Raw genomic sequence first — 20,573 nt, forward strand, 5'->3', positions numbered from 1 at the left:
ACGAGTGAGTATGTACCCTTCCCCCCCCAAAAAAGAGATCAATGTAAGATCAAAAAGCCAATACTCCGCTAACCCTCAGGTGTAGAAGTCGTCATCCACTGCTCCCTAGCCCTCCTCTTGACCATGCTCACATCACATCCTTGCTTATTTTTAATCTTTTCCCTGTTTGCGTGCATTCCAAACAGTGTGGTGGAGCGGGCCTTCTTCTGACCTCTATCTGAGTGGAAGCATTACTTGTATCTCAGCCCTTTGCTGGACATCCAGTTAGCAAGGTCTGTCCCTGCGTCCCCCTCTGGGCCCCTAGAACCAGGAAGTGGTGCTGGGCTGTCCCTGCGGTTTCCTTGCAGTTGGCAGGTGTCTCCTTCCAGGAAAGCATGTCCACACCTAAACCCATTCACTGCATCTGAATTTTCAAAAACCAGCAAGAGCAGTGCAACAGTACCTTTTGTTTATTTAAACCCAGCCCACCCTATTCAAAGTCCTATTGCGAAATAAGCACTCCAGGGCTTCTCCAATAGGGGTCCCCTTTCCCCTTCAGCCCTTCACGCTGGCTGGGAGCTTTCCATGAGGCTGGGATGGGGAGGGTCGTCCCTGCCTTCCTCATCCTAGAACTCCTGCCCTCTGACCCTCCCCAGGAAGAGGAAGGGCAGTCTGGGGAGGTCCTGGACCCTCACATTTAAGGAACGGACAAGCCGCACCGGCTCCATTTCCCTACCGGGCTTAACAGTGGAAACTCCCAGATTAAAAGATTCCAAAGCCCATATACCTTTTAGGTCAATAATAATGTCTTCAAATCGTTGCTGGGGGGTAAGAGAATGCTATTTGGCTTCAGTCCAAGTACACTGTATTCAGTAACTTTCAGCCATATAAGTTGTTTACTTTTATTTATTTTTTGTGTCCCAGCTCCACAGCTATTGGCGCTCAGCTCGGAAATGCAGCGGCGTCCGCCCCTGGGTCCCCAAACCCCATTCTAGAAACGGGACGAGTGGGCGACAACTCTCAGCCCTACGGCTGCCTGGGGGAGGGGGGAGGGAGTCACAAGGGGGAGAGTCCGTCCGGATCCCCCCGACCGCTGGGAGGGGAGGGTCTAGAGTGGGTTCTGGGACCCAGAGCTGCGCAGAAGCCAAGTGCATCTCCCGTGCGGAGGGGCCGCAGCCCTAAAGCCCCGCGGGAGGGGGAGGGTGTCTCACAGCACGAGCCCCCCGCCCGCAGGCTGTGCCCCGAAAGAAGTGAGGCAGGTGTCAGGTCTTTCTAAAGCAACCCCCCTCCCCCATCTGCGCCCCGTAGGAGGCGGCAGTGTGTGGTCTCAGCCCCAAAACTCCCTTCCCCGGCTGTTCCCCGGAGGAGACCGGGTGGGGACAGAGACGGGCCGCTGTCGTGGGGTTCTGGGTGCCCCCCCGCCTCCGTCAGCTGCGGCTCCACGGCCGCTGCGCGGCTGCAGTAGCCGAGGGGCCTCGGGGCCCGAGCGCGCGACCGCCAACTGTGCGCTCTAGTTAGCCGCACGCGCGGGAGACGAGCTCGCCTCCGCCGTCCCCAACTCCGATCCCAAGTGTCAACTCGGACTGCTTTGCTTTTCCTTTAAAAGTTCCCTTTTAAACCTAAGGGGACCCGGTTCTGGTTAGTCGCCCATAGAGTTTCAAAGTCCAGGAAAATTTCTCCGGGTTGAGCACTTTAGCCTCGGGCTTTTGGTTGTAAATCTGTAACCGCCCCCCACCCATCCCCCCCAGCAGCCGCCGCTGGAGACCTGCCCCCTCCCGGGAGCCTCCGCGCCCTTCACTCTCCCCTGTCGGTCCAGCCCGGGTGGCGGTCTCCACGGATCAGCGTTGCCGGGGTGGGGAGGGGAGCTTCGGTCGCGCTCAGCCCCCGGAGAGGGGAGCCACCGCCGTATTGGTGGCCTCGGGACCAGCCCCCCCACGCCGCTCCGCCCGCCTTTCCCGGCTCGACTCCTTCGGCCCTGCCCCCAAGGGAGGCCGGGTGGGGAGGCCGCTGGAGAGTGGGCCCTGCCCGCAGCCCCCGCCGCCGCTGCGCCCCCGCGTCTCCATAGCGATCCTCCCGGCGCGCACCTCCGGGCCGGCTCCCCCAGGGGCCGAACAATACGCGGCGGGGCCGGGGGCGGGGCCGGGCCGGGCCAGGGGCGGGGAGAGCGCGGGCGCTGGGGGCGCTGGCCGAGCGCACCGCCCAGGCAGCAGCCGGCCGCTGGGGTCTCGGCCGCGCGGTGTGGCCCGTCCCTCTCCGGGAGCGCAGCCCTAGTCCCGCCGCGGGCCCGTCCCGCTTCCCACGCCGCCCTGTCGAGCCCGCGCGAGAGCCACCTGGAACCACCCGGATCCGCCGCCACCGCAGGTTGATGCGCGACGCCCTCCCGGGACGCGCGGAGGAGCCATCTTGAAACCAACTTCGCAAACTTTCGCAAAGTGCTCTTGAAGTGGAAGCTGCGGGGGAGACCGGGAGCCCGGTCCCCGGTGTCCCCGCCAGGGCCCCCGGGGAGGCGGGGCGCGAGCCGCCCCGAGGGCCCGGCACCGGGCGCGCGGGAACCGCCCCCCGGCCGCGCCGGGTGGATGCGGAGCCGCGCCGGGTGCATGGATTGTGCTCGGGCGCCCGGCTCGGGCTCCGGGCCATGGCGCCGCCGCCGCCGCCGCCGCCGCCCGTGCTGCCCGCGCTACTGCTGCTGGCTGCGGCCGCCGCCCTACCGGCGCTGGGGCTCCGAGCGGCCGCCTGGGAGCTGCGAGTGCCCGGCGGGGCCCGCGCCTTCGCCCTCGGGCCCGGCTGGACCTATGCGCTGGACGCGGCGCACACGCCCCGGGCGCTGCGGGAACTGCTGGACGTGAGCCGCGACGGGCGCCTGGTCGGGCGGCGGCGCGGACCCGGCGCGGGGCTCTGGGGCTGCGCGCGCCTCGGGGGACGTCCGCTGCCACTGCAGGTCCGTCTGGCCGACCGCAGCGGCCAGACGGCGCTGAGCCTCCGCCTGCGGGCACGCGCGCACGGTCCCGGTTGCGGCGTCCGGCCCCGGGGCCGACGGGCTCTCGGCGCCGAGCTGCGTGCGCGGGCTGTGCTAGCGGTGCCTGGCCCCGGCGCGATGCTGTGCTTCCCGGCCCCTGGCGGCGGCGGGGCCACGCTGCACTCGGCGCTGGCCGCCTTGACCACGTTCCCCGCCTGCAGCTGCCCGCCGCGCCCCGGTTCCCGCTGCCCACGCCGCTCTGTCTGCCTGCCGCCCGGGGGCTCGGCCCGCCTGCTCCTGCTCTGTGCCCTGCGGCGCGCGGCCGGCACCGTCCGGGTGGAGCTGGCGCTGGAGGCGGCCTCGGGGACGCCTTCCCCATCGCTGTCGCCGTCGCCGCCAGGCCCGCCTCAGGCCGGGGCGGGGGCGGCGCGGCGGGCCCGGCGGGGCGCTGGCGGCAGCACCACCCCGCAGTTCCAGCTGCCCAGCTTCCAGGTGTCGGTGCCCGAGAACGAGCCCGCGGGCACCGCGGTCATCGAGCTGCGAGCGCACGATCCCGACGAGGGCGAGGCGGGGCGCCTGGGCTACCAGATGGAGGCGCTGTTTGATGAGCGCTCCAATGGCTACTTCCTCATCGACGCGGACACGGGCTTGGTGAGCACCGCCCGCCCGCTGGACCGCGAGACCAAGGACACGCACGTACTCAAGGTGAGTGCGGTGGACCACGGCTCGCCGCGGCGCTCCGCCGCCACCTACCTCACCGTCACGGTCAGCGACACCAACGACCACAGCCCGGTCTTCGAGCAGGCCGAGTACCGCGAGCGCGTGCGCGAGAACCTCGAGGTGGGCTACGAAGTGCTGACCATCCGCGCCACCGACGGCGATGCGCCTTCCAACGCCAACATGCGCTACCGCCTGCTGGAGGGCGCGCGCGGCGTCTTCGAGATCGACGAGCGCTCGGGCGTGGTGCGCACCCGAGCGGTGGTGGACCGGGAGGAGGAGGCCAGCTACCAGCTGCTGGTGGAGGCCAACGACCAGGGCCGCAACCCGGGCCCGCTCAGCGCCACCGCCACCGTGCACATCGTGGTGGAGGACGAGAACGACAACTACCCCCAGTTCAGCGAGAAGCGCTACGTGGTCCAGGTGCCGGAGGACGTGGCCGTCAACACGCCGGTGCTGCGCGTGCAGGCCACGGATCGCGACCAGGGCCAGAACGCCGCCATCCACTATAGCATCATCAGCGGGAACCTGAAGGGGCAGTTCTACCTGCACTCGCTCAGCGGCAGCCTGGACGTGATCAACCCGCTGGACTTCGAGACCATCCGAGAGTACACGCTGCGGATCAAGGCCCAGGACGGGGGCCGGCCGCCGCTCATCAACTCCTCGGGGCTGGTTTCGGTGCAGGTGCTGGACGTGAACGACAACGCCCCCATTTTTGTGAGCAGCCCCTTTCAGGCAGCCGTGCTGGAGAATGTGCCTCTGGGCCACTCGGTCCTGCATATCCAGGCGGTGGACGCTGACGCGGGGGAGAACGCACGCCTGCGCTACCGACTGGTGGACACCGCCTCGGCCTCCGTGGGGGGTGGCGGTGCTGGGCCCGCAGCCCCGGCTCCGGCCGCGGACTTTCCTTTCCAGATCCACAACAGCTCGGGCTGGATCACCGTGTGCGCGGAGCTGGACCGTGAGGAGGTCGAGCACTACAGCTTCGGGGTGGAGGCGGTGGACCACGGCTCTCCGCCCATGAGCTCCTCTGCCAGCGTGTCCATCACGGTGCTGGACGTCAACGACAACGACCCCATGTTCACGCAGCCGGTGTACGAGCTGCGTCTGAACGAGGACGCGGCGGTGGGGAGCAGCGTGCTGACCCTGCGGGCCCTCGACCGGGACGCCAATAGCGTGATCACCTACCAGCTGACCGGCGGCAACACGCGGAACCGCTTCGCGCTCAGCAGCCAGAGCGGCGGCGGCCTCATCACGCTGGCGCTGCCGCTGGACTACAAGCAAGAGCGGCAGTACGTGCTGGCCGTCACCGCGTCCGACGGCATGCGCTCGCACACCGCGCAGGTCTTCATCAACGTCACCGACGCCAACACCCACCGGCCCGTCTTCCAGAGCTCGCACTACACAGTGAGCGTGAGCGAGGACCGGCCGGTGGGCACCTCCATCGCCACCATCAGCGCCACCGACGAGGACACCGGCGAGAACGCGCGCATCACCTACGTGCTGGAGGATCCTGTGCCGCAGTTCCGCATTGACCCGGACACCGGCACCATCTACACCATGACGGAGCTCGACTACGAGGACCAGGCCGCCTACACGCTGGCCATCACGGCTCGGGACAATGGCATCCCCCAGAAGTCCGACACCACCTCCCTGGAGATCCTTATCCTCGATGCCAACGACAACGCGCCCCGCTTCCTGCGGGATTTCTACCAGGGCTCCGTCTTCGAGGACGCGCCACCATCCACCAGCGTCCTCCAGGTCTCGGCCACCGATCGGGACTCGGGCCCCAATGGCCGCCTGCTGTACACCTTCCAGGGTGGGGACGACGGCGATGGGGACTTCTACATCGAGCCCACGTCGGGCGTGATCCGCACCCAGCGCCGGCTGGATCGGGAGAATGTGGCCGTGTACAGCCTTCGTGCCCTGGCCGTGGATCGGGGCAGCCCGGTGTCCCTAAGCGCCTCGGTGGAAATCCAGGTGACCGTCCTAGACATTAATGACAACCCTCCAGTGTTTGAGAAGGATGAGCTGGAGCTGTTTGTGGAGGAGAACAGCCCCGTGGGGTCCGTGGTGGCCAGGATTCGAGCCAGCGACCCCGACGAAGGCCCCAACGCCCAGATCATGTACCAGATTGTGGAAGGCAACGTGCCTGAGGTCTTCCAGCTGGACCTGCTGAGCGGGGACCTGCGGGCCCTGGTGGAGCTGGACTTCGAGGTGCGGCAGGAGTACGTGCTGGTGGTGCAGGCCACCTCGGCGCCCCTGGTGAGCCGGGCCACCGTGCACGTCCGCCTCCTGGACCAGAACGACAACCCGCCGGTGCTGCCGGACTTCCAGATCCTCTTCAACAACTACGTCACCAACAAGTCCAACAGCTTCCCCACCGGCGTGATCGGCCGCATCCCGGCCCACGACCCCGACCTCTCGGACAGCCTCAACTACACCTTCCTGCAGGGCAACGAGCTCCAGCTGCTGCTGCTGGACCCCGCCACGGGCGAGTTGCAGCTGAGCCGGGACCTGGACAACAACCGGCCGCTGGAGGCACTCATGGAGGTGTCCGTTTCCGGTGAGTGGCCATTTCCGGTGAGTGGCCGTAGGGGCCCCGCGGGGCAACCCCCACCCCCCGGGGATCAGCAGGGAGCTGCCAGGAGCCGCCCGGCAAGCCTGGGCACCTTTGGGCAGGGCCCGGGCGGCTCTGTGGGGATCTGTGGCCTCAGGGTGGATGGTTGGATACCGCTCGCAGGAGGCAGGCCGCACGGCTGCTCCCAGTGAGTTCACTGGGAGCAGACCTGGGTGTCTTCAAGTTCAAGGCCGGGGCTTCCCGAGCTTTTCTCAGAGGGCCTGGCTCCCTGAGTTGTGCTGGGCTCTGGGGTTATCTGAGTCGGCCGGTTGGCTCCGTGATGCTCTGTAGTCAGCACACGCCCTTCGGGAAAGATCAAAGGTCACTGCCCGCCCCATGTGCCAATTAGTTCCCGGGCGGGACCGTTGGAAATTGCCGGATGGGTCCCTGAGTCACCCTCTAGGATGGCTGGAGCTCTCTGCCTTTGTCTCTCCTCTCCGTCTCCTCCAGATAATGACAGGCGGGCTGCTGTGTGTGCGCCCCTGTGGGAGCGCTTTGAAAACGTAGCCTCGTTTGATCTTGGCTTGTCCTCCTGGACAGGGGCTTGTAATTTGGGCGTTACTGAGAGGCCTGCCCGGGTTGGTGCTGGAGTCAGCGTGGGAACTCTACCTGCCCACTCTGGGGCCGGAGGGACGGTATCCTGGCTCGGCCAGCCCGACCCAGGCGGGCAAGGGCAGGCCCTCCATGATGCTGACCCCCCCCCCCGCCGGGACAAGCAGGGCGATGGGGCAGAGAGGGGGGCACATAGAAGGACGAGGAAGAGAGGAGGGGAGCGGGGTGTGGAGGACAGTCAAGAGACCCCAAGTGGCTCCTGCAGGCCGCTGACCTTAACCAGGAGACGAGACCGTCATCAAGAATGGCTGGGATCTGTGCAGTTGAGTCAATATTTCAGATGAGTTGTTTAAACAATAAATTATTACAATGCGGCATACCCCTGGAAGAATTAACAAGTTACTTCTCTGATTTATTTTGTTTCCACATTTTGCTATAATTCATCATATACCAAGGATGGTGTTGCATGCGGGTTCCAGTTGTTTGCTTATAAAAGTCTGAACTTGCAGGTCCGGTTTGGAGGCAGTGCAATACTGTGACGTTGATTTTGGGCACCTAGTCTACCCGCAAGTGAATATTCTGGGTTCTGTGAAGTTGTGAATGTGTATAGAGAATATGGAATAGAGCTTTAAGGAGAATTGTCAATCAGGGTTACGGATTTTTCTGAGCAACGATAATTTTTTAAAAAGTCTCTCTCACGAATTTCCACCTTCATTTTCTTATTTTTTTTTCCTGTACTGCAGTATCTGCTAGGTGGAGCAGAGTGGAAAACTCAGCCTGTGTAAAAGTGACTTGGCAACTTCACAGGGTTTTGAACTTACGTGGGACATGGTGCTTTTGTGGGAACCGGAGCTTGCTGGGAGCAAGGGTGTTTGTGTCTGAAGCATCAGGAATGTGGCTCTCCCTGGCCCGCGATGTCTGGTTAAGGGGTTTAGGATGGATTTCACTCAAAAGCGGTTGCGAACTGAGGGCTGTCTTGTCTACCGGGTGGGCCCACAGCAGGACCGCAGCTGAAGGTGAGCCAGGCGCTCCATGCTGTGTAGTAAACATCCCGGTGGCCCAGCTCTGGGCTCTGAACACCCCTGTGACACCCCTCGAGTCTGTAAGGCACTGAGGCCTCGTGTCCGCCTTCCCAGATGGTGATGGTCACCTGGAGCCAGATTTCAAGCAGTTTTGTCAGCTCTTCTTACTGCCTCGTGGCTTCTCTCTCCCGTACCTGGGAGGCGAGTGGCATCATGCTGTGCCCATTACACAGATGAAGAGGCTGAGACTCAGAGATGTGAGGTCACTTCCTCGGGGTTGGCCGGTGAGCAGGAGCGCCAGGCATCCAACCGAGACCCAAACCCTCCCCTCTCTTACTGAGACGTTGTGAGGAATTAGTTGCTGTGGTGAATCGTTGCAATGCTCTGGTTTAAAGCAGACTTGTGAGACTTTCCTGACCGTCCAGTGGTTAAGACCGCTCGCTTCCAATGCAGGGGGTGCGGGTTCAGTTCTCGGTCGGGAACTAAGAACCCACATGCCTCGGGATGCAGCCAAAGAATAAAAGAAAGAATGAAGTAGGCACCTTGGGATCCTACACAGCCCTCCAGCCATTTGACAACTAGTTAATGCTTCAAAGAACAAAAAACTAGAAACTATAAAAGCTGTAACTCCTAACAGCACAGCTGTGTGTAGAAACAGAACAAAACAAGATCAGACTGAGTTAACCGGAGTGGGAATCTTAGGTTTTCTTTCTTTTTTTTTTTTAAAAAACAATGGGGGGAAAAAAAAAAAAAAAACAATGGGAAAGCTGTGGTTTCAAACTCCTGTGCTATTTTCATTGAAGTGTTACTGGCCTCTCTGGGTTTACAGCCTTACCCTACAGCTTCTAGCGCCCTGCAGCTGGAGTTATTAGCAGCTTATAACCTAGAGTTATTACCGCCCTGGAGCTGCTGTCAAGAGAGCTCAGCCATCCACTGGGTTTTGTGGGAGCCCTCGAGGACGGGCCGGGTGCATCCCGCAGAGGAGCCGCTGGGAAGGTGCACAGGATTGGAGGGAGATACTGAAGATGGACACGCTTGGGAAGAGGGCAGCCCCTTGTGCCTGGATGGGGGTCTTAGTGCGGTCTGGGAGCAGATGGCGTTGATGGTTTTGTGTAGCCCGCTAAGGACAAAACACAGATGTTCTCTGAATTCTGAATATCGTCATGTTCAAATCTCCGCCATTTTTAGAAAGCATCCGGTGATACACGGTGTTGGTTTTACGTGGGACGGTTTTTGAGTGAGATTTAGCATTCGGTGCCATCAAACGGAGAGATACTAGAGGACAGGGAAGCCTGGCATGCTGCAACCCACGGGGTCACAGAGTTGGACGCGACCGAGCCACAGAACAAGGGGAGCCACTGTTGGATTATTGAAAGCAGTGTGGCCGATAGCCCAACAGGCCTGTCACACGCGGAGTCCCTCGGGTAGCTTTCCGAGGTGCTGGTCATTTGGTGACACGGACGTTTTAAATATCCACCTGAGCACGCGTGTGCCTTTGGGTGTCAACGCATGAGCTGAACGTTACGGAGCTCAACACTGGGTGGAAAATGACCCGTGCTTGTGGGCGTGTGGGCCTTTGGGGTGCTAAGGGCATCGTTGGTAAAAGTGGTCAGGCCATGAATCGTTCAGAGATGTCAGCAAATCTCAAAAGTCATGAAGCAATGAGACTGAATAACCTTTTCCCACTTGCTTTGGTGGGGAGCCGATGGGATAAAGTCGTCTGGGCTTGATAAAGGTTTAAAATGTGTTTGCTGAGTTAAATCCAGGATATCGCAGGGACGACGACTGCCAACAAGGAAATAGCGAGGTGGGCATCGTACCAGGCTGCGTCTGGAGGCAAGCATTATGTTTCTTTTCTGCTTCTCGCCGTATGGAAAAGGATCAGACTAGCTTAACCACGTCAGTTGTCGAGCTGGCTTCTCCAGTGACAGAACCGGCCCCGGAAGACTTAGGCACTTGGGAACGCAGTTAACCGTGTCGGGGCTTCAGCGGCTCTGGAGGTAGTCTCCTGTTAATGTACTTATTTTCAGGAACACAGGCTCAGAAACGAGGGCGTGTTTGTTTATTGAGCACCTACTGTGTGCTGGGCCTACTGTGTGCCCGGCCCTGAGCGGGAGGTTGGGTGGGGACACTGGGTAAACGGCGAAGTGAATGCAAGGGGCAGGTGGGCTGGGGATGCCCCTACTCCACTGTGAGGGTGATGCACCTTCCTGGTCGGGGGTGGGGGGCGAGTGGGGCAGATCTCCCCCTCCCCTGAACTGCTGTTGGGAACATGGCTCTAGGGTGAGCGTGGTGCACGGAGGGGATTCGGGAGGTTAGACGGTCAGACGTGGGAGTAAGGTGGGGTTGATCAGCCGACTTGCCCCTCCTGCTGGGACACCACCCCCCCCCTGCCATGAGCCTCTTCCCCCCACTGCCCCTGACCTCACGCTGCCCGTCTGAGCCCTAGACCTGGTCCTGCAGCAGCCTCATCCACGGAAGGCATTCCTCGCACAGGCTGGACTAGCCTCCAGGGCCTCCGGCTTGGGCTGCTGGTGCTGGGATTTGAATCTGGGGCGGCTCCCAGGCTGTGCTTTTGGGAACGTACAGATGAAGCTGGGTGAGGAGGTGTGTGCAGGGGGGCCGGACCCTGTGGACGCCTTGTGGCTGGACCCCTTAGACGTTGTCGTGAACATGGTGGGACGTGTGGGTTTGGGCTGGGAAGAGCAGCTGAGGTCACAGCTGGGGTCACAGCCAGAGGTGGGCTGCACGGCCTCGGGGGTGACTCTCTGGACCAGCATGGCCGTGGGTGGTCAGTGACCCGTCGGCAGGGCACTTGGACAGCTGTGATGGGGCACGGGTCAGGTCCAGCCTGGGGATGCGGGGACCTGGCCTGAGCGGCCTTTCAGGCAGGCTGGACCTGCCTGAGAACTAGAGCTGGAATAATCACCCGCGGGAGGAGAGAAATCAAGGGTGCCAGCCCTGGGGGCCAAGGCAGAGCGAGCGCCTGAATGGGGTCAGCAGTGATAGATGCCTTTTGGTGTCCGGGGGGTCCTCAGGCCAAGTCACTTTGGCTTGGCCAAGAGGAGGTCCTTGGTGGTCTCCCTGAGAGCCAGGGTGGAGAGGGGCTTGCGGAGTGGAAGACTGGGTCGCCGGGTGCCGGGGAGGCTCAGAGGGAAGGCGGGATGGCCGTGGGGATGCGGGTGGAGTTGGGGGTGGAGAGGGGTTGATGAATTAACGTGTACAGTCCTCCTGGCACTTCTCTTGCTGGCGCGGGCTGCCTGTCACAGGCGCGGGCCCCTTTGGGGAGCAGTGGACTGGGCCAGGGTGGGGATCAGCTGCAGGGGCAATTGCTGGCCTGCTGTGGCTGAGCTGTGTGCACCAGGGGCTGCGGGAGTGGGGCGGGGAAGGGAGCCTCTGCGTCTGCTTGGGGACGTGATACAGGAGTGGGTGAACCCAGCTTCCCCGTCTCCGCGCTGCCCACCCAGTGACCCAAGGTCTCCGTCCGGCCCGAGACTGCTTTTTTTAAAAACCTGGGAAAAGTTGCGGCCACACAAGCCCCTGGGAAGGAGGCGTGGAGCTGAAGTCACATCAGGAAAGGTGACTGATGCTGGTGACCTGGTGACGCCGTGGAAACTCCGCTGTGGGCTGGGCTGATGCACGCACGCGCCTGCCCACCCGGGGGGGACACCGGCGGGCAGAGACCCGCTGAGGAACCAGGTGGGTGCTGGGCAAACCCCCGCCCCCGGAGCAGAGGCTGTGCCCCGGGACGTGTGGTGTGGCTGGGACCACAGGGCCTGCATCTCCGCCAGCACTCACGTGCTGCGAACAGAAGATTTTATCACTTGGGGCAGAGAGTACGGAGCCTGTTCCCAGGTTCCGCTTGATTCTTTTCAGCTCACAGCCCTGGGGGAAATAGTTTTGGTTTTTTCTTCTTCTGTAACCTGAACACGTAGACTCTCCTGCGAGCCCTCTCTGAACGGTGGCTGGAGGGGGATGGTAAAGAACCCTTTTCCCTCTGCGTGTTTGGTTTGGGCGGGTCACCGTGGTAACCTGAGGAACTTTGGGCTGGGGACCCAGCTTGTGGGGAGAGAGGGAATAACATTGTTGAGGACGCCGGGGCGCCCTCGGCTTTGCCATGCGGGCCTGAGGCTCAGCACACAGTAGGTGCTCAGCAAACCTGTGGTCCCGGGGGAGGGGCCGGGGGGCACTGGTGTGGAAACAGCACTCTCAGTTTCCTGTGCTCACCTGGAGGCTGGGCCCCAGGTGGAAGGAATGGGCTATTTTTTTTTTCAGGAAAACTCCAGTGTCTGGATTCTCCTGCTTTTGCTTCAGGTAAGAACTTGTGGCTCCCTGGCTAATCAGGCACCTTTTAGGGAGTGACCATTCCGGAGCTGGGAAAAGCCCAACGCCAGGCTTTATCATCCTCATCATTCCGTCCAGAGTCTCCTGATGTCCTGAATAGAGGCGGTAGTGTTTCCTTAAACACACAGACACACATGTACACACGCACACGTACACACACGTACACAGGCTTACACATGGATATACATGTACACACAGGTACACATGTACACAGACACCTAGGCATACACACACGCACACACAGACACTCATGTATACACATGCACACAGGTGCACACATGTATGCAATACACACAAGCACACACGTGCACACGTGGCACACACATACAGACACGTACACGTGTGTACATGGCACACATGTACACATGTACCCCGACACATGTACACGCGTGTACATGGTGCACACAGGTACGCACACTTACATACGTACACACACACGATTTAAACAACTGCTCTGAAGGCAAACTGTAGGATCACCTTTCCTTCAGCCAGCGCACCCTGTGTTTTCCCCTTTGCTCTCGTGTGGAGGCGTGGGAGCCCACACGGGTGGTCCCTCATAGCTGGGGGCTTGTGCAGGGGCTTGGGAGGGACAGAGGCTACGGACCCGGTGCCAGGGCGTCCTTCCAGCCCTTGGGCGGCGTCCATCACGGTGTCAGGTCCACAGTGCCCGGCAGGTCGGAAGCCGAGGCTGCGGGGACCAGCCTTGGGGCCACCTTTCCACAGGCTTTCCCATCGGCGCCGCCAGGACAGGTGACCCTCAGGTGAGCAGGTGAGCTGATGTACCTCCTCCCTGAAACTTGTGGGTGAGGCCGCGGTGCCTCCGTTTTCTCGGCGGGAGCGTGAGATGAGCTGTCCGGCTCCTCTTCTGTCGTCGTGTTTCTGCTGAAAGTGTGGGCGCTCCTGGGCCCCTGTGAGGCTTGTGCTGGCTCTGGGGAGCTGGGGGCTTGGGGGCCTCCCCGAACCATTCCCCTCCCTGGCCGTGCCTGCTGGCCCCCTGCCTCCTCTCTGCTGTGGCTTCGTGGTCAGAGCCTGGCCTGCAGGGCAGGAGGGGGCTGGCCTCAGAGCTGGACAGGGGGTCCGGGGTGGTCACAGGAGAGCACGGTCACCACTGTTCCAGTTTGCATACCTGGGCCCTGCCCACGTCATCTCGCTTGGATCTCAGAGAATGCCCATTACACAGCAGAGCGACTGAGGCCGGCAGGCTGGTTGTGGTGGGAAGGGCCAGGCCCAGACCTGGTGTCTGGGTGCTTTACCACTGTCTGACCACCTCCTTTGATCTCCACCTTTGGCCGGCAGCTAAGCCCTGGACAGGGGAGTGCAGGTTCGGGGACGCCGAGGCTGGAAGCTCAGTGTGAGTGGCCCCGTTATCCAGGACAGGGGGGCTGAGGGGCGTGTGTGCACCGTGCTTGGTTGTGTGGGAACACTCCCTTGCCCCTCGGGTGAGCAGAGTGGGGAGCTGTCTCTGAGCCTCTGTGGGGTCTCCTGTGGTGGAGCGCGTCGTAGGGAACTGTGGAGCGCAGGACTGGTGTGCTCCGGGTGCAGGCAGGACCCGGGGCCGGGGCAGGGGTCAGAGCCTCAGGCAGGAGAGGTGGACATCGATGAGGAACCTGCCCTGAGCCACTGTCTACTGTGCCCCGGGAGCACAGGTTCTGCAGGTCAGGGAGCCCCCCACCTGCCTTCCCTCCCTCCATCTGTCAGTCAAGACTTTTCTTTCTTTTCTAAAATTCTGTTTTTACTGCCGGTTCTGTATCTTTCTTATCTTTTCAGGATTTTAGAAATACCTAATCTAAATGACACTTGTTTAAGGTAAACTGGCAGCAAGTTGTGTAAACAAAGCCCTGCTCTGTAAGCGTTTGGAGATAAGAGCCCTCTTGCAGGGTAATAAATTTTCATCAGTGAGCTGATGGTCGCAGGACTGTTTCTGGGAAGTGCAGTAGTTCGGCTGCCGTGCGGCCCGCGGTGGAGACGGCCGCGTGCGGCTGTCGTCCCGGCAGTGGTCCTTTTCGGGGCTGTGACCCGACTCTGGTGTTGAGAGAGCACGGGGTTTCACGGGGCAGCAGAGACGGGCACTGATTTATGACGCTGGTCGGGTGGCCCTCTCAGGACCCACTCTGCAGCGGGGTCGGGGGGCGGGTGGGGTTGGTCATTGCCCAGGACCCCTGCTCCCGACCCCCGACACTCTGTGTCCTTCTAGAAACGAAGGATCGGAAGAACAGCAATACAGCTTGAGCTGTGGCTTGGGAAACTTTTCTCTCTTGTCATGAACCTTGCACGTGCTGAGAAATGATCACATTTAAAAGTGGTTACGAAATATTTTCATAACTTGTATCTGATAAAGGATTACTATCTAGAATATATTAAGCACTCTAGCAACTCAGCAACAGAGAAACAAACAACCAGTTTAAAAAGTTGACAAAGGGCTTGACAGATACTTCTCCCAAGAAGAGAGACAGATGGTCCACAGGCACGGGGAGAGATGCTCAACATCACCAATCACTAGGAAAACGCAGATCAGAGCCCCAGTGGGACTCCGCCTCCCACCTTTAGGATGACCATTGTGAAAACAAAGCAAAACAGAAAATACCAATTGTGGGTGAGGACGTGGAGAAGTTAGAACCCGTGCTCACTGCTGGGAATGTAAAATGGTGCAGCTGCTGCAGAAAACAGTGTGGTGGTTCCTCAGCTGCCGTAGAATCCAGGAATCCCACTTTCGGATACACACCCAAAAGAATGGAAGCAAGAACTCAAATAGATATTTGTACACCCGTGTTCACAGCAGCATGGTTCACAATAGCCAAAGGTGGACGCAACCCAGGAGTCTTTTGGTGGATGAACGGACAGGCACAAGTGGCCTGTACCCACCACGGAATATTCAGCCGTAAGAAGCAAGGAGATTCAGAAAGAGGCCACCACATGGACGCACCTTGAGGACATTGTGCTTGGTGAAATAAGCCAGACTCTAAAGGACCAGCTTTTTGTAGGAGTATGTGAGACTCCTAGGGTGGTCACATACGTAGAGAGAAAAAGTAGGGACTTGCCTGGGAGTCCAGTGGCCAAGACTCCTTATGTAGGGGGCCCGGGTTCCCTCCCTGATTAGGGAACTAGATTCCATATTCCACAGCTAAAGATCCCACATGCTGGCGAAAAAAAAAAGAGAAAAAAGATGCCATGTGGCACAACTAAGATCTAGCATAGCCAAATAAATTTAATACTTTTTTTTTTATTATTTAAAAGGAGAATGAGCATTAGCAAGGCCGGGAGAGGGGGATGGGGGGCGGTTGTGTGATGGGTATAAAGTTTCAGTTTTGCAAGAGGAGCTCTGGAAATGATGCTGATGGTCGCACAATAATGTGAATGTACTTAGAGCCTCTGAGCTGTAGATTTCAGAATGACTGAAACATTGAGATTTATGTGTGTGTGCATGCTAAGTCTCTTCAGCTGTGTCTGGCTCTTTGCGGCCCTGTGGCCTGTGGCCCGCCAGGCTCCTCTGTCCATGGGATTCTCCAGGCAAGAACACCGGAGTGGGCTGCCACGCTCTGCTCCAGGGGATCTTCCCCACACTGGGACTGAATACAGATCTCCTGCATTGCAGGTGGAGTCTTTACTGCTGAGCCACAGGGGAAGCCCTAATTTTATGTATATCTTATGATAATTTTTTTTTAAATGCCACAAAGCAGAATTATTCTGGTCACTCAGGTGCTGGCCAGATGGGAGCAGGTGCTTCTGATCTGTGGTCCCCCCGCCCGGAGGGCAGCGCTCTGATCCCTTTTGTCCTGTCGTGGGTCCTGACAGCATCCAGACAGACCCTGCAGAGCCCGGGTCTCTCATTCTGCGAGTTCCTAAACTCTTAACCTCTGCCTTGTAAACAGCAAAAGGGGCAGATACGGACATATAATTTTGCGTCTGGCACAGGGGTAAAATCTCTTTGATGTTTAACTATATACTAGAAGCCGCAAAGATGAACGTGGACCTTTAAGGCCCAGAGTAAGCAGAAGGGTGCTCAGTGCCTGGGTGCCCAGGTGTCCCCAGAGGAGGAGGTCAGCTCGGGGCTGGGAATCTAGACCAGAGGCCGGTGCCTTGGGGGGAGGCCAGCAGAGGGGTGGAGACCCTGCTGCCCCTCCTGCGTGTGGGGAACTCTGCTGTCCCCAGCCCTGCCCTGTCCCTCGGCCCTGCCCCCGCATCAGGACCAAGTTTCGGGTTCAACACAGCTTGGCACGTCTGCTGGCCCAGGCGTACCTGGTTGGCATTCTGACACATCTGAGCAATTAGACGTGATCTCTTCTCTGTTTTTATTGGGATGACATTCATGTAGCATAAATAAACCATTTCAAAGTGGACACTTCAGTGGCGTTCGGTACATTCAGGATGTCTGCAGCCACCACTGTGACTTTCGAGAGAGGTGGTGGCCCGAGAAAGAGGTTCTGGGCTCTTCCGTGAACCGCCTCCCCAAGGAAGGGAAAATGTGGGGTCTCTGGGGGAGACACCTGGGTCAGGATGAGACCCCCATAGGCATGGATTTCAGGAGTCACGGAGGGAGCACAATGGTGAATGTTGTAGGTTGTAGGGTGGGGCGGTGGGGCCAGGCTTCTCAGGAAGGTCAGAAGTGAGCTGGGGCTTGGGCAGGTCCAAGGGATGAGGGCTCTGGCGGCTGAGGGGTGGAGGGACAGTGACTAGTCTCAGGGAGGGGCTTGAAAGCTGCAGCGTCGTGGGGATTGAGGAGCAGAGTTACTCCAGGCCTCTGGTGCTGGGGTTGACAGGTCCCAGGGTCATGTGTTCAGGGCCAGCCAGAGCCTTCAGCTCCCATTCCCCCAGATCTGAGCAGGGCAGAGATTCGGGGCCAACCAGAGCCTTCACCCTCCATCCCCCCAGATCTGAGCAGGGCAGAGATTCACGGCCAGCCAGAGCCTTCGGTCCCTGTCACCCCAGAAATGAGCAGGGCAGAGATTCAGGGCGAGCCAGAGCCTTCAGCCCCCGTCCCCCCAGGTCTGAGCAGGGCAGAGATTTGGGCAGCATCCTGGGAATGCTCCGTCCTGTGTGAGATTCCTGCCGCGCACGTCCGTGGCCTCTGTTCCCCTCAGAGCGTTGCTGGGGCCGCACACAGACGGTGTGAGCCGTGGCCTCCTTGCCGAGCCCAGTCCTCTCTGCGCCCCTTCTGCAAGGTCCTGGCTTCACTTATGGACCTTTACAGGCTGCAGCCTGGGCTCCACACCAGCCTCGGAAGCCAAGGGACTTGTGATCGGCCGGTTGTTAATTGAGTCGGAAGGTCGGCCGCTTCTCTTTGGACCCGTGCTTCGTGGTTAGAGGCCTGCTGAGTCGGCTTTCTAGGGCTGCTGCAAAGTCCACCCCCACCCCCAACAACCAGCGCCTTCAAACAGCGGGCGTTTATTCTCTCAGGGTCCGGAGGCCAGAGATCCGAAATCAAGGGGTCGGCAGGTGCTTGCTCTGAAGCTGTTGCTGCAGGGTCTTCCTCCCGCCTCTTCCGGGGCTGCGGGGATCCAGTCTGCAGGAACATCACTCCAGTCTGCCTTCCTCGGTTGTCACCAGGCCTCCTCCTCCAGCTGTCTCTGCATCTTCTTGCTCATAAGAGCTCTACTTCTGCGAGTCGTTGTTGTTGTTGTTTTTGGCTGAGCGGCACGCAGGATCTTCAGTTCCCTGACCGTGGTTGAACCCGCGCCCTCTGCCGTGGAAGTGCAGAGTCTTCACCCCTGGACCACCAGGGAGGTACCTCCACTTCTATTGACTTTAGGGCCCACCCCATTTCCCTGGTGGCTCAAACAGTAAAGAATCTGCCTGCAGTGCGGGAGACCCAGGTTCGATCCCTGAGTCAGGAGGATCCCCTAGAGGAGAGCATGGCAACCCAGTCCAGTGTTCCTGCCTGGAGAGTCCCATGGACAGAGGGGCCTGGCGGGCTTCGGTCCCTGGGGTCACACAGAGTCAGACACGACGAAGAGACTAGCACCTCCCGTCCTGGATGGGCTGTGCTGTGCGTGCTAAGTCGCTTCAGCTGTGCCTGCCTCTGTGCGACCCCGTGGACTGTAGCCCGCCAGGCCCCTCTGTCCACGGGACTCTCCAGGCAAGAACACTGGAGTCGGTTGCCATGCCCTCCTCCAGAGGATCTTCCTGACCCAGGGATCGAACCCACGTCTCCTGTGGCTCCTGCATTGCAGGCGGATTCTTTAGCACTGAGCCCCCGGGGCCGCCATCATCTCCTAGATCACATCTACAAGGATCCTATTTCCAGATCAGGTCATGTTCGCGGGCACCAGGGGTCGGGACTTGGTCGTGTCCTTCGGGGCACACAGTTCAACCCGCTCCAGCACCTGCTGCACACTCTTGCAAGTAAGTGATTTCTTTGTGCGAAATCAGAATTTTCCCAGTGGATCCCACAGTTTGCCCACCCGAACACCCGAAACACAGCATGGGGCTCCTTATTGTAGTGACCCGTCGGGACCCTGCGCTTTTCTCTCTTCCCCTCACACTCCTCTAATGAGACTGAGTATCACACCGGATAAGCTCCTGTGTTGCGATCCCACAGGCTTCCCACTGTCTATTCGCTTAGGAAGCCGTGGTGGCCTTTGGGTCACGCTTCCAGGTCCCATTCGGGCGGGAGGGGTGCGGAGTGTGTGTTTTCAACCGAAGGTGGGTGTGCGGGCCGGTGAGCGTGCTTCCAGATGACCGCCCCCTGCTCTGCCTTTGTGCCTGATGCCAGGGGACCCGGCTGTGGGAGCGGCCTTTGCGATTCATCCTGTCTTCTGAGCGCGGAAAATTCTCTGATGTGTAATCGAAAGTTCCTCCGAATCTTCAAAGAAGAGAAAATGGAAAATATGAAGGTTTATTGTTCTGGGAATTTCCTGTGCATCCGGCACGTGGCTGTCGGAGGTCAGGGGTGTGTGTGTGTGTGTGCGCGCGCACACGTGCGTGCACACGTGTGTATGTATGTGTGAGAGTGTGACAGGAAGTCCAGTGCAGTGAGCTATAGCGCGTGTACAAGGGCACCTCACTGTGGAACAAATATGACAGGAAGCGGAATCGGCGGCCAACAGTTCTGTGTCCAGACAGCACCACTTTCTGCTAAATAGAAAGCGCTGGATGGAGTCGGTTTGGGAGGGAAGCCAGGGGAGGTGACCCCGAAGGCAGGAAGCAGAAGGCTTCGGGGTGGGGACAGCTGTCCAGGCCCCCGGCTGGCCCGGGAAAGCCATTGTGTTTGCGGCAGGAGCTCGGTTTCCCTCCCTTTGTTTCTGTCTCATCATTCTGGCTTTTTTTTTTTTTGAACGCAGAGTGAATTTGGGACAGTGTGGGAGCTGACCAAGCTCTTTCAGGAGCTGGGAGCCCCTGGGAGGGGTCTTCATCCCTCTTTGAAGTGACCCCCTCAGGAAAGGGCTGCCTCCACCAGGACGCCCTCCATCCCACTTCCCCGGAACCAGTGAGTCTATGTTGGTCTTCTCTGGAGCCGGCGACCCCAGCCTCGGGGTCTGTCCCTCCTAACCCCTGTTTGAAAACCAAAGCAGATGTCTCCTGGCTCACCGGCTGGGACACGAGTTTGAGTCGGACCAGATGTCTCCTGGCTCACCAGCTGGGACACGAGTTTGAGTCGGACCCGGTGGGTCAGCCGCAGGTTCTTCTGGGCGTCAGGAGGGACTGGGCTGCGTAGCTTGGGGCACAGCTTCCTGCTGCAGGCCTGGGGTGTGGCCCGTGTCCTGAGAGTTGTTTTTAAACCCCGTGCAAGCTGGCGAGAGGCGGAGAGAGCGGAGCCGGGGAGCACGGGGCATGAGCTGGCCGCGGGGAGTCCCAGGTGGATCACGCTGGGGAAGGGGCTTCGCGGTGCGTCCGTTACTGTTGTTCTGTTACAAGGTCACCCGTGCGTGATACCCATCAGCTGGTGCCGTCTCATAGTGTCTGATGGTGTTCTCGGGGTCGGCTCAACAGGCCCTTTTAGGGAGGGAGTCCTTTTGGGAGGAAGCCCTTAGTGAAAGTCGCTCAGTCGTGTCCGACTCTTTGCGACCCCATGGACTGTGCAGTCCATGGCATCCTCCAGGCCAGAATACAGGAGTGGGCAGCCTTTCCCTCCTCCAGGGGATCTTCACAAGCCAGGAATAGAACCCAGGTCTCCCGCACTGCAGGCGGATTCTTTACCAGCTGAGCCACAAGGGAAGCCCAAGAATACTGGAGTGGGTAACCTATCCCTTCTCCAGGGGATCTTCCTGACCCAGGAATCAAACCGGGGTCTCCTGCATTGCAGGCGGATTCTTTACCAGCTAAGCTGCCAGGGAAGCCCCTAAGTCCTCAGTGCCTCCAGCTAATAACACGGGTTAAAGCAATTTGGCTGCTTGAGGTTGTGATCGCTGAGCAAGTCTTGTGTGCCGTGTGGAGCGTGCAGGTGGGA

The 20,573-nt window shown here is 59.9% G+C and overlaps 1 protein-coding gene across 1 annotated transcript in view; it reads left to right on the top strand.

Moving 5' to 3' along the window:
• Positions 1-2,614: 2,614 nt before the first annotated feature.
• CELSR1 (cadherin EGF LAG seven-pass G-type receptor 1) overlaps positions 2,615-20,573 on the top strand; it is a 162,720-nt gene continuing 144,761 nt past the window's right edge. Inside the window, exon 1 of the mRNA XM_061125630.1 lies at positions 2,615-6,218. Within this exon, the coding sequence (XP_060981613.1) occupies positions 2,615-6,218 (3,604 nt within the window). The remainder of the gene's footprint in view (positions 6,219-20,573) is intronic.

Source organism: Dama dama, chromosome 22, assembly GCF_033118175.1.
Source record: "Dama dama isolate Ldn47 chromosome 22, ASM3311817v1, whole genome shotgun sequence".
Lineage (NCBI taxonomy): Eukaryota > Metazoa > Chordata > Mammalia > Artiodactyla > Cervidae > Dama > Dama dama.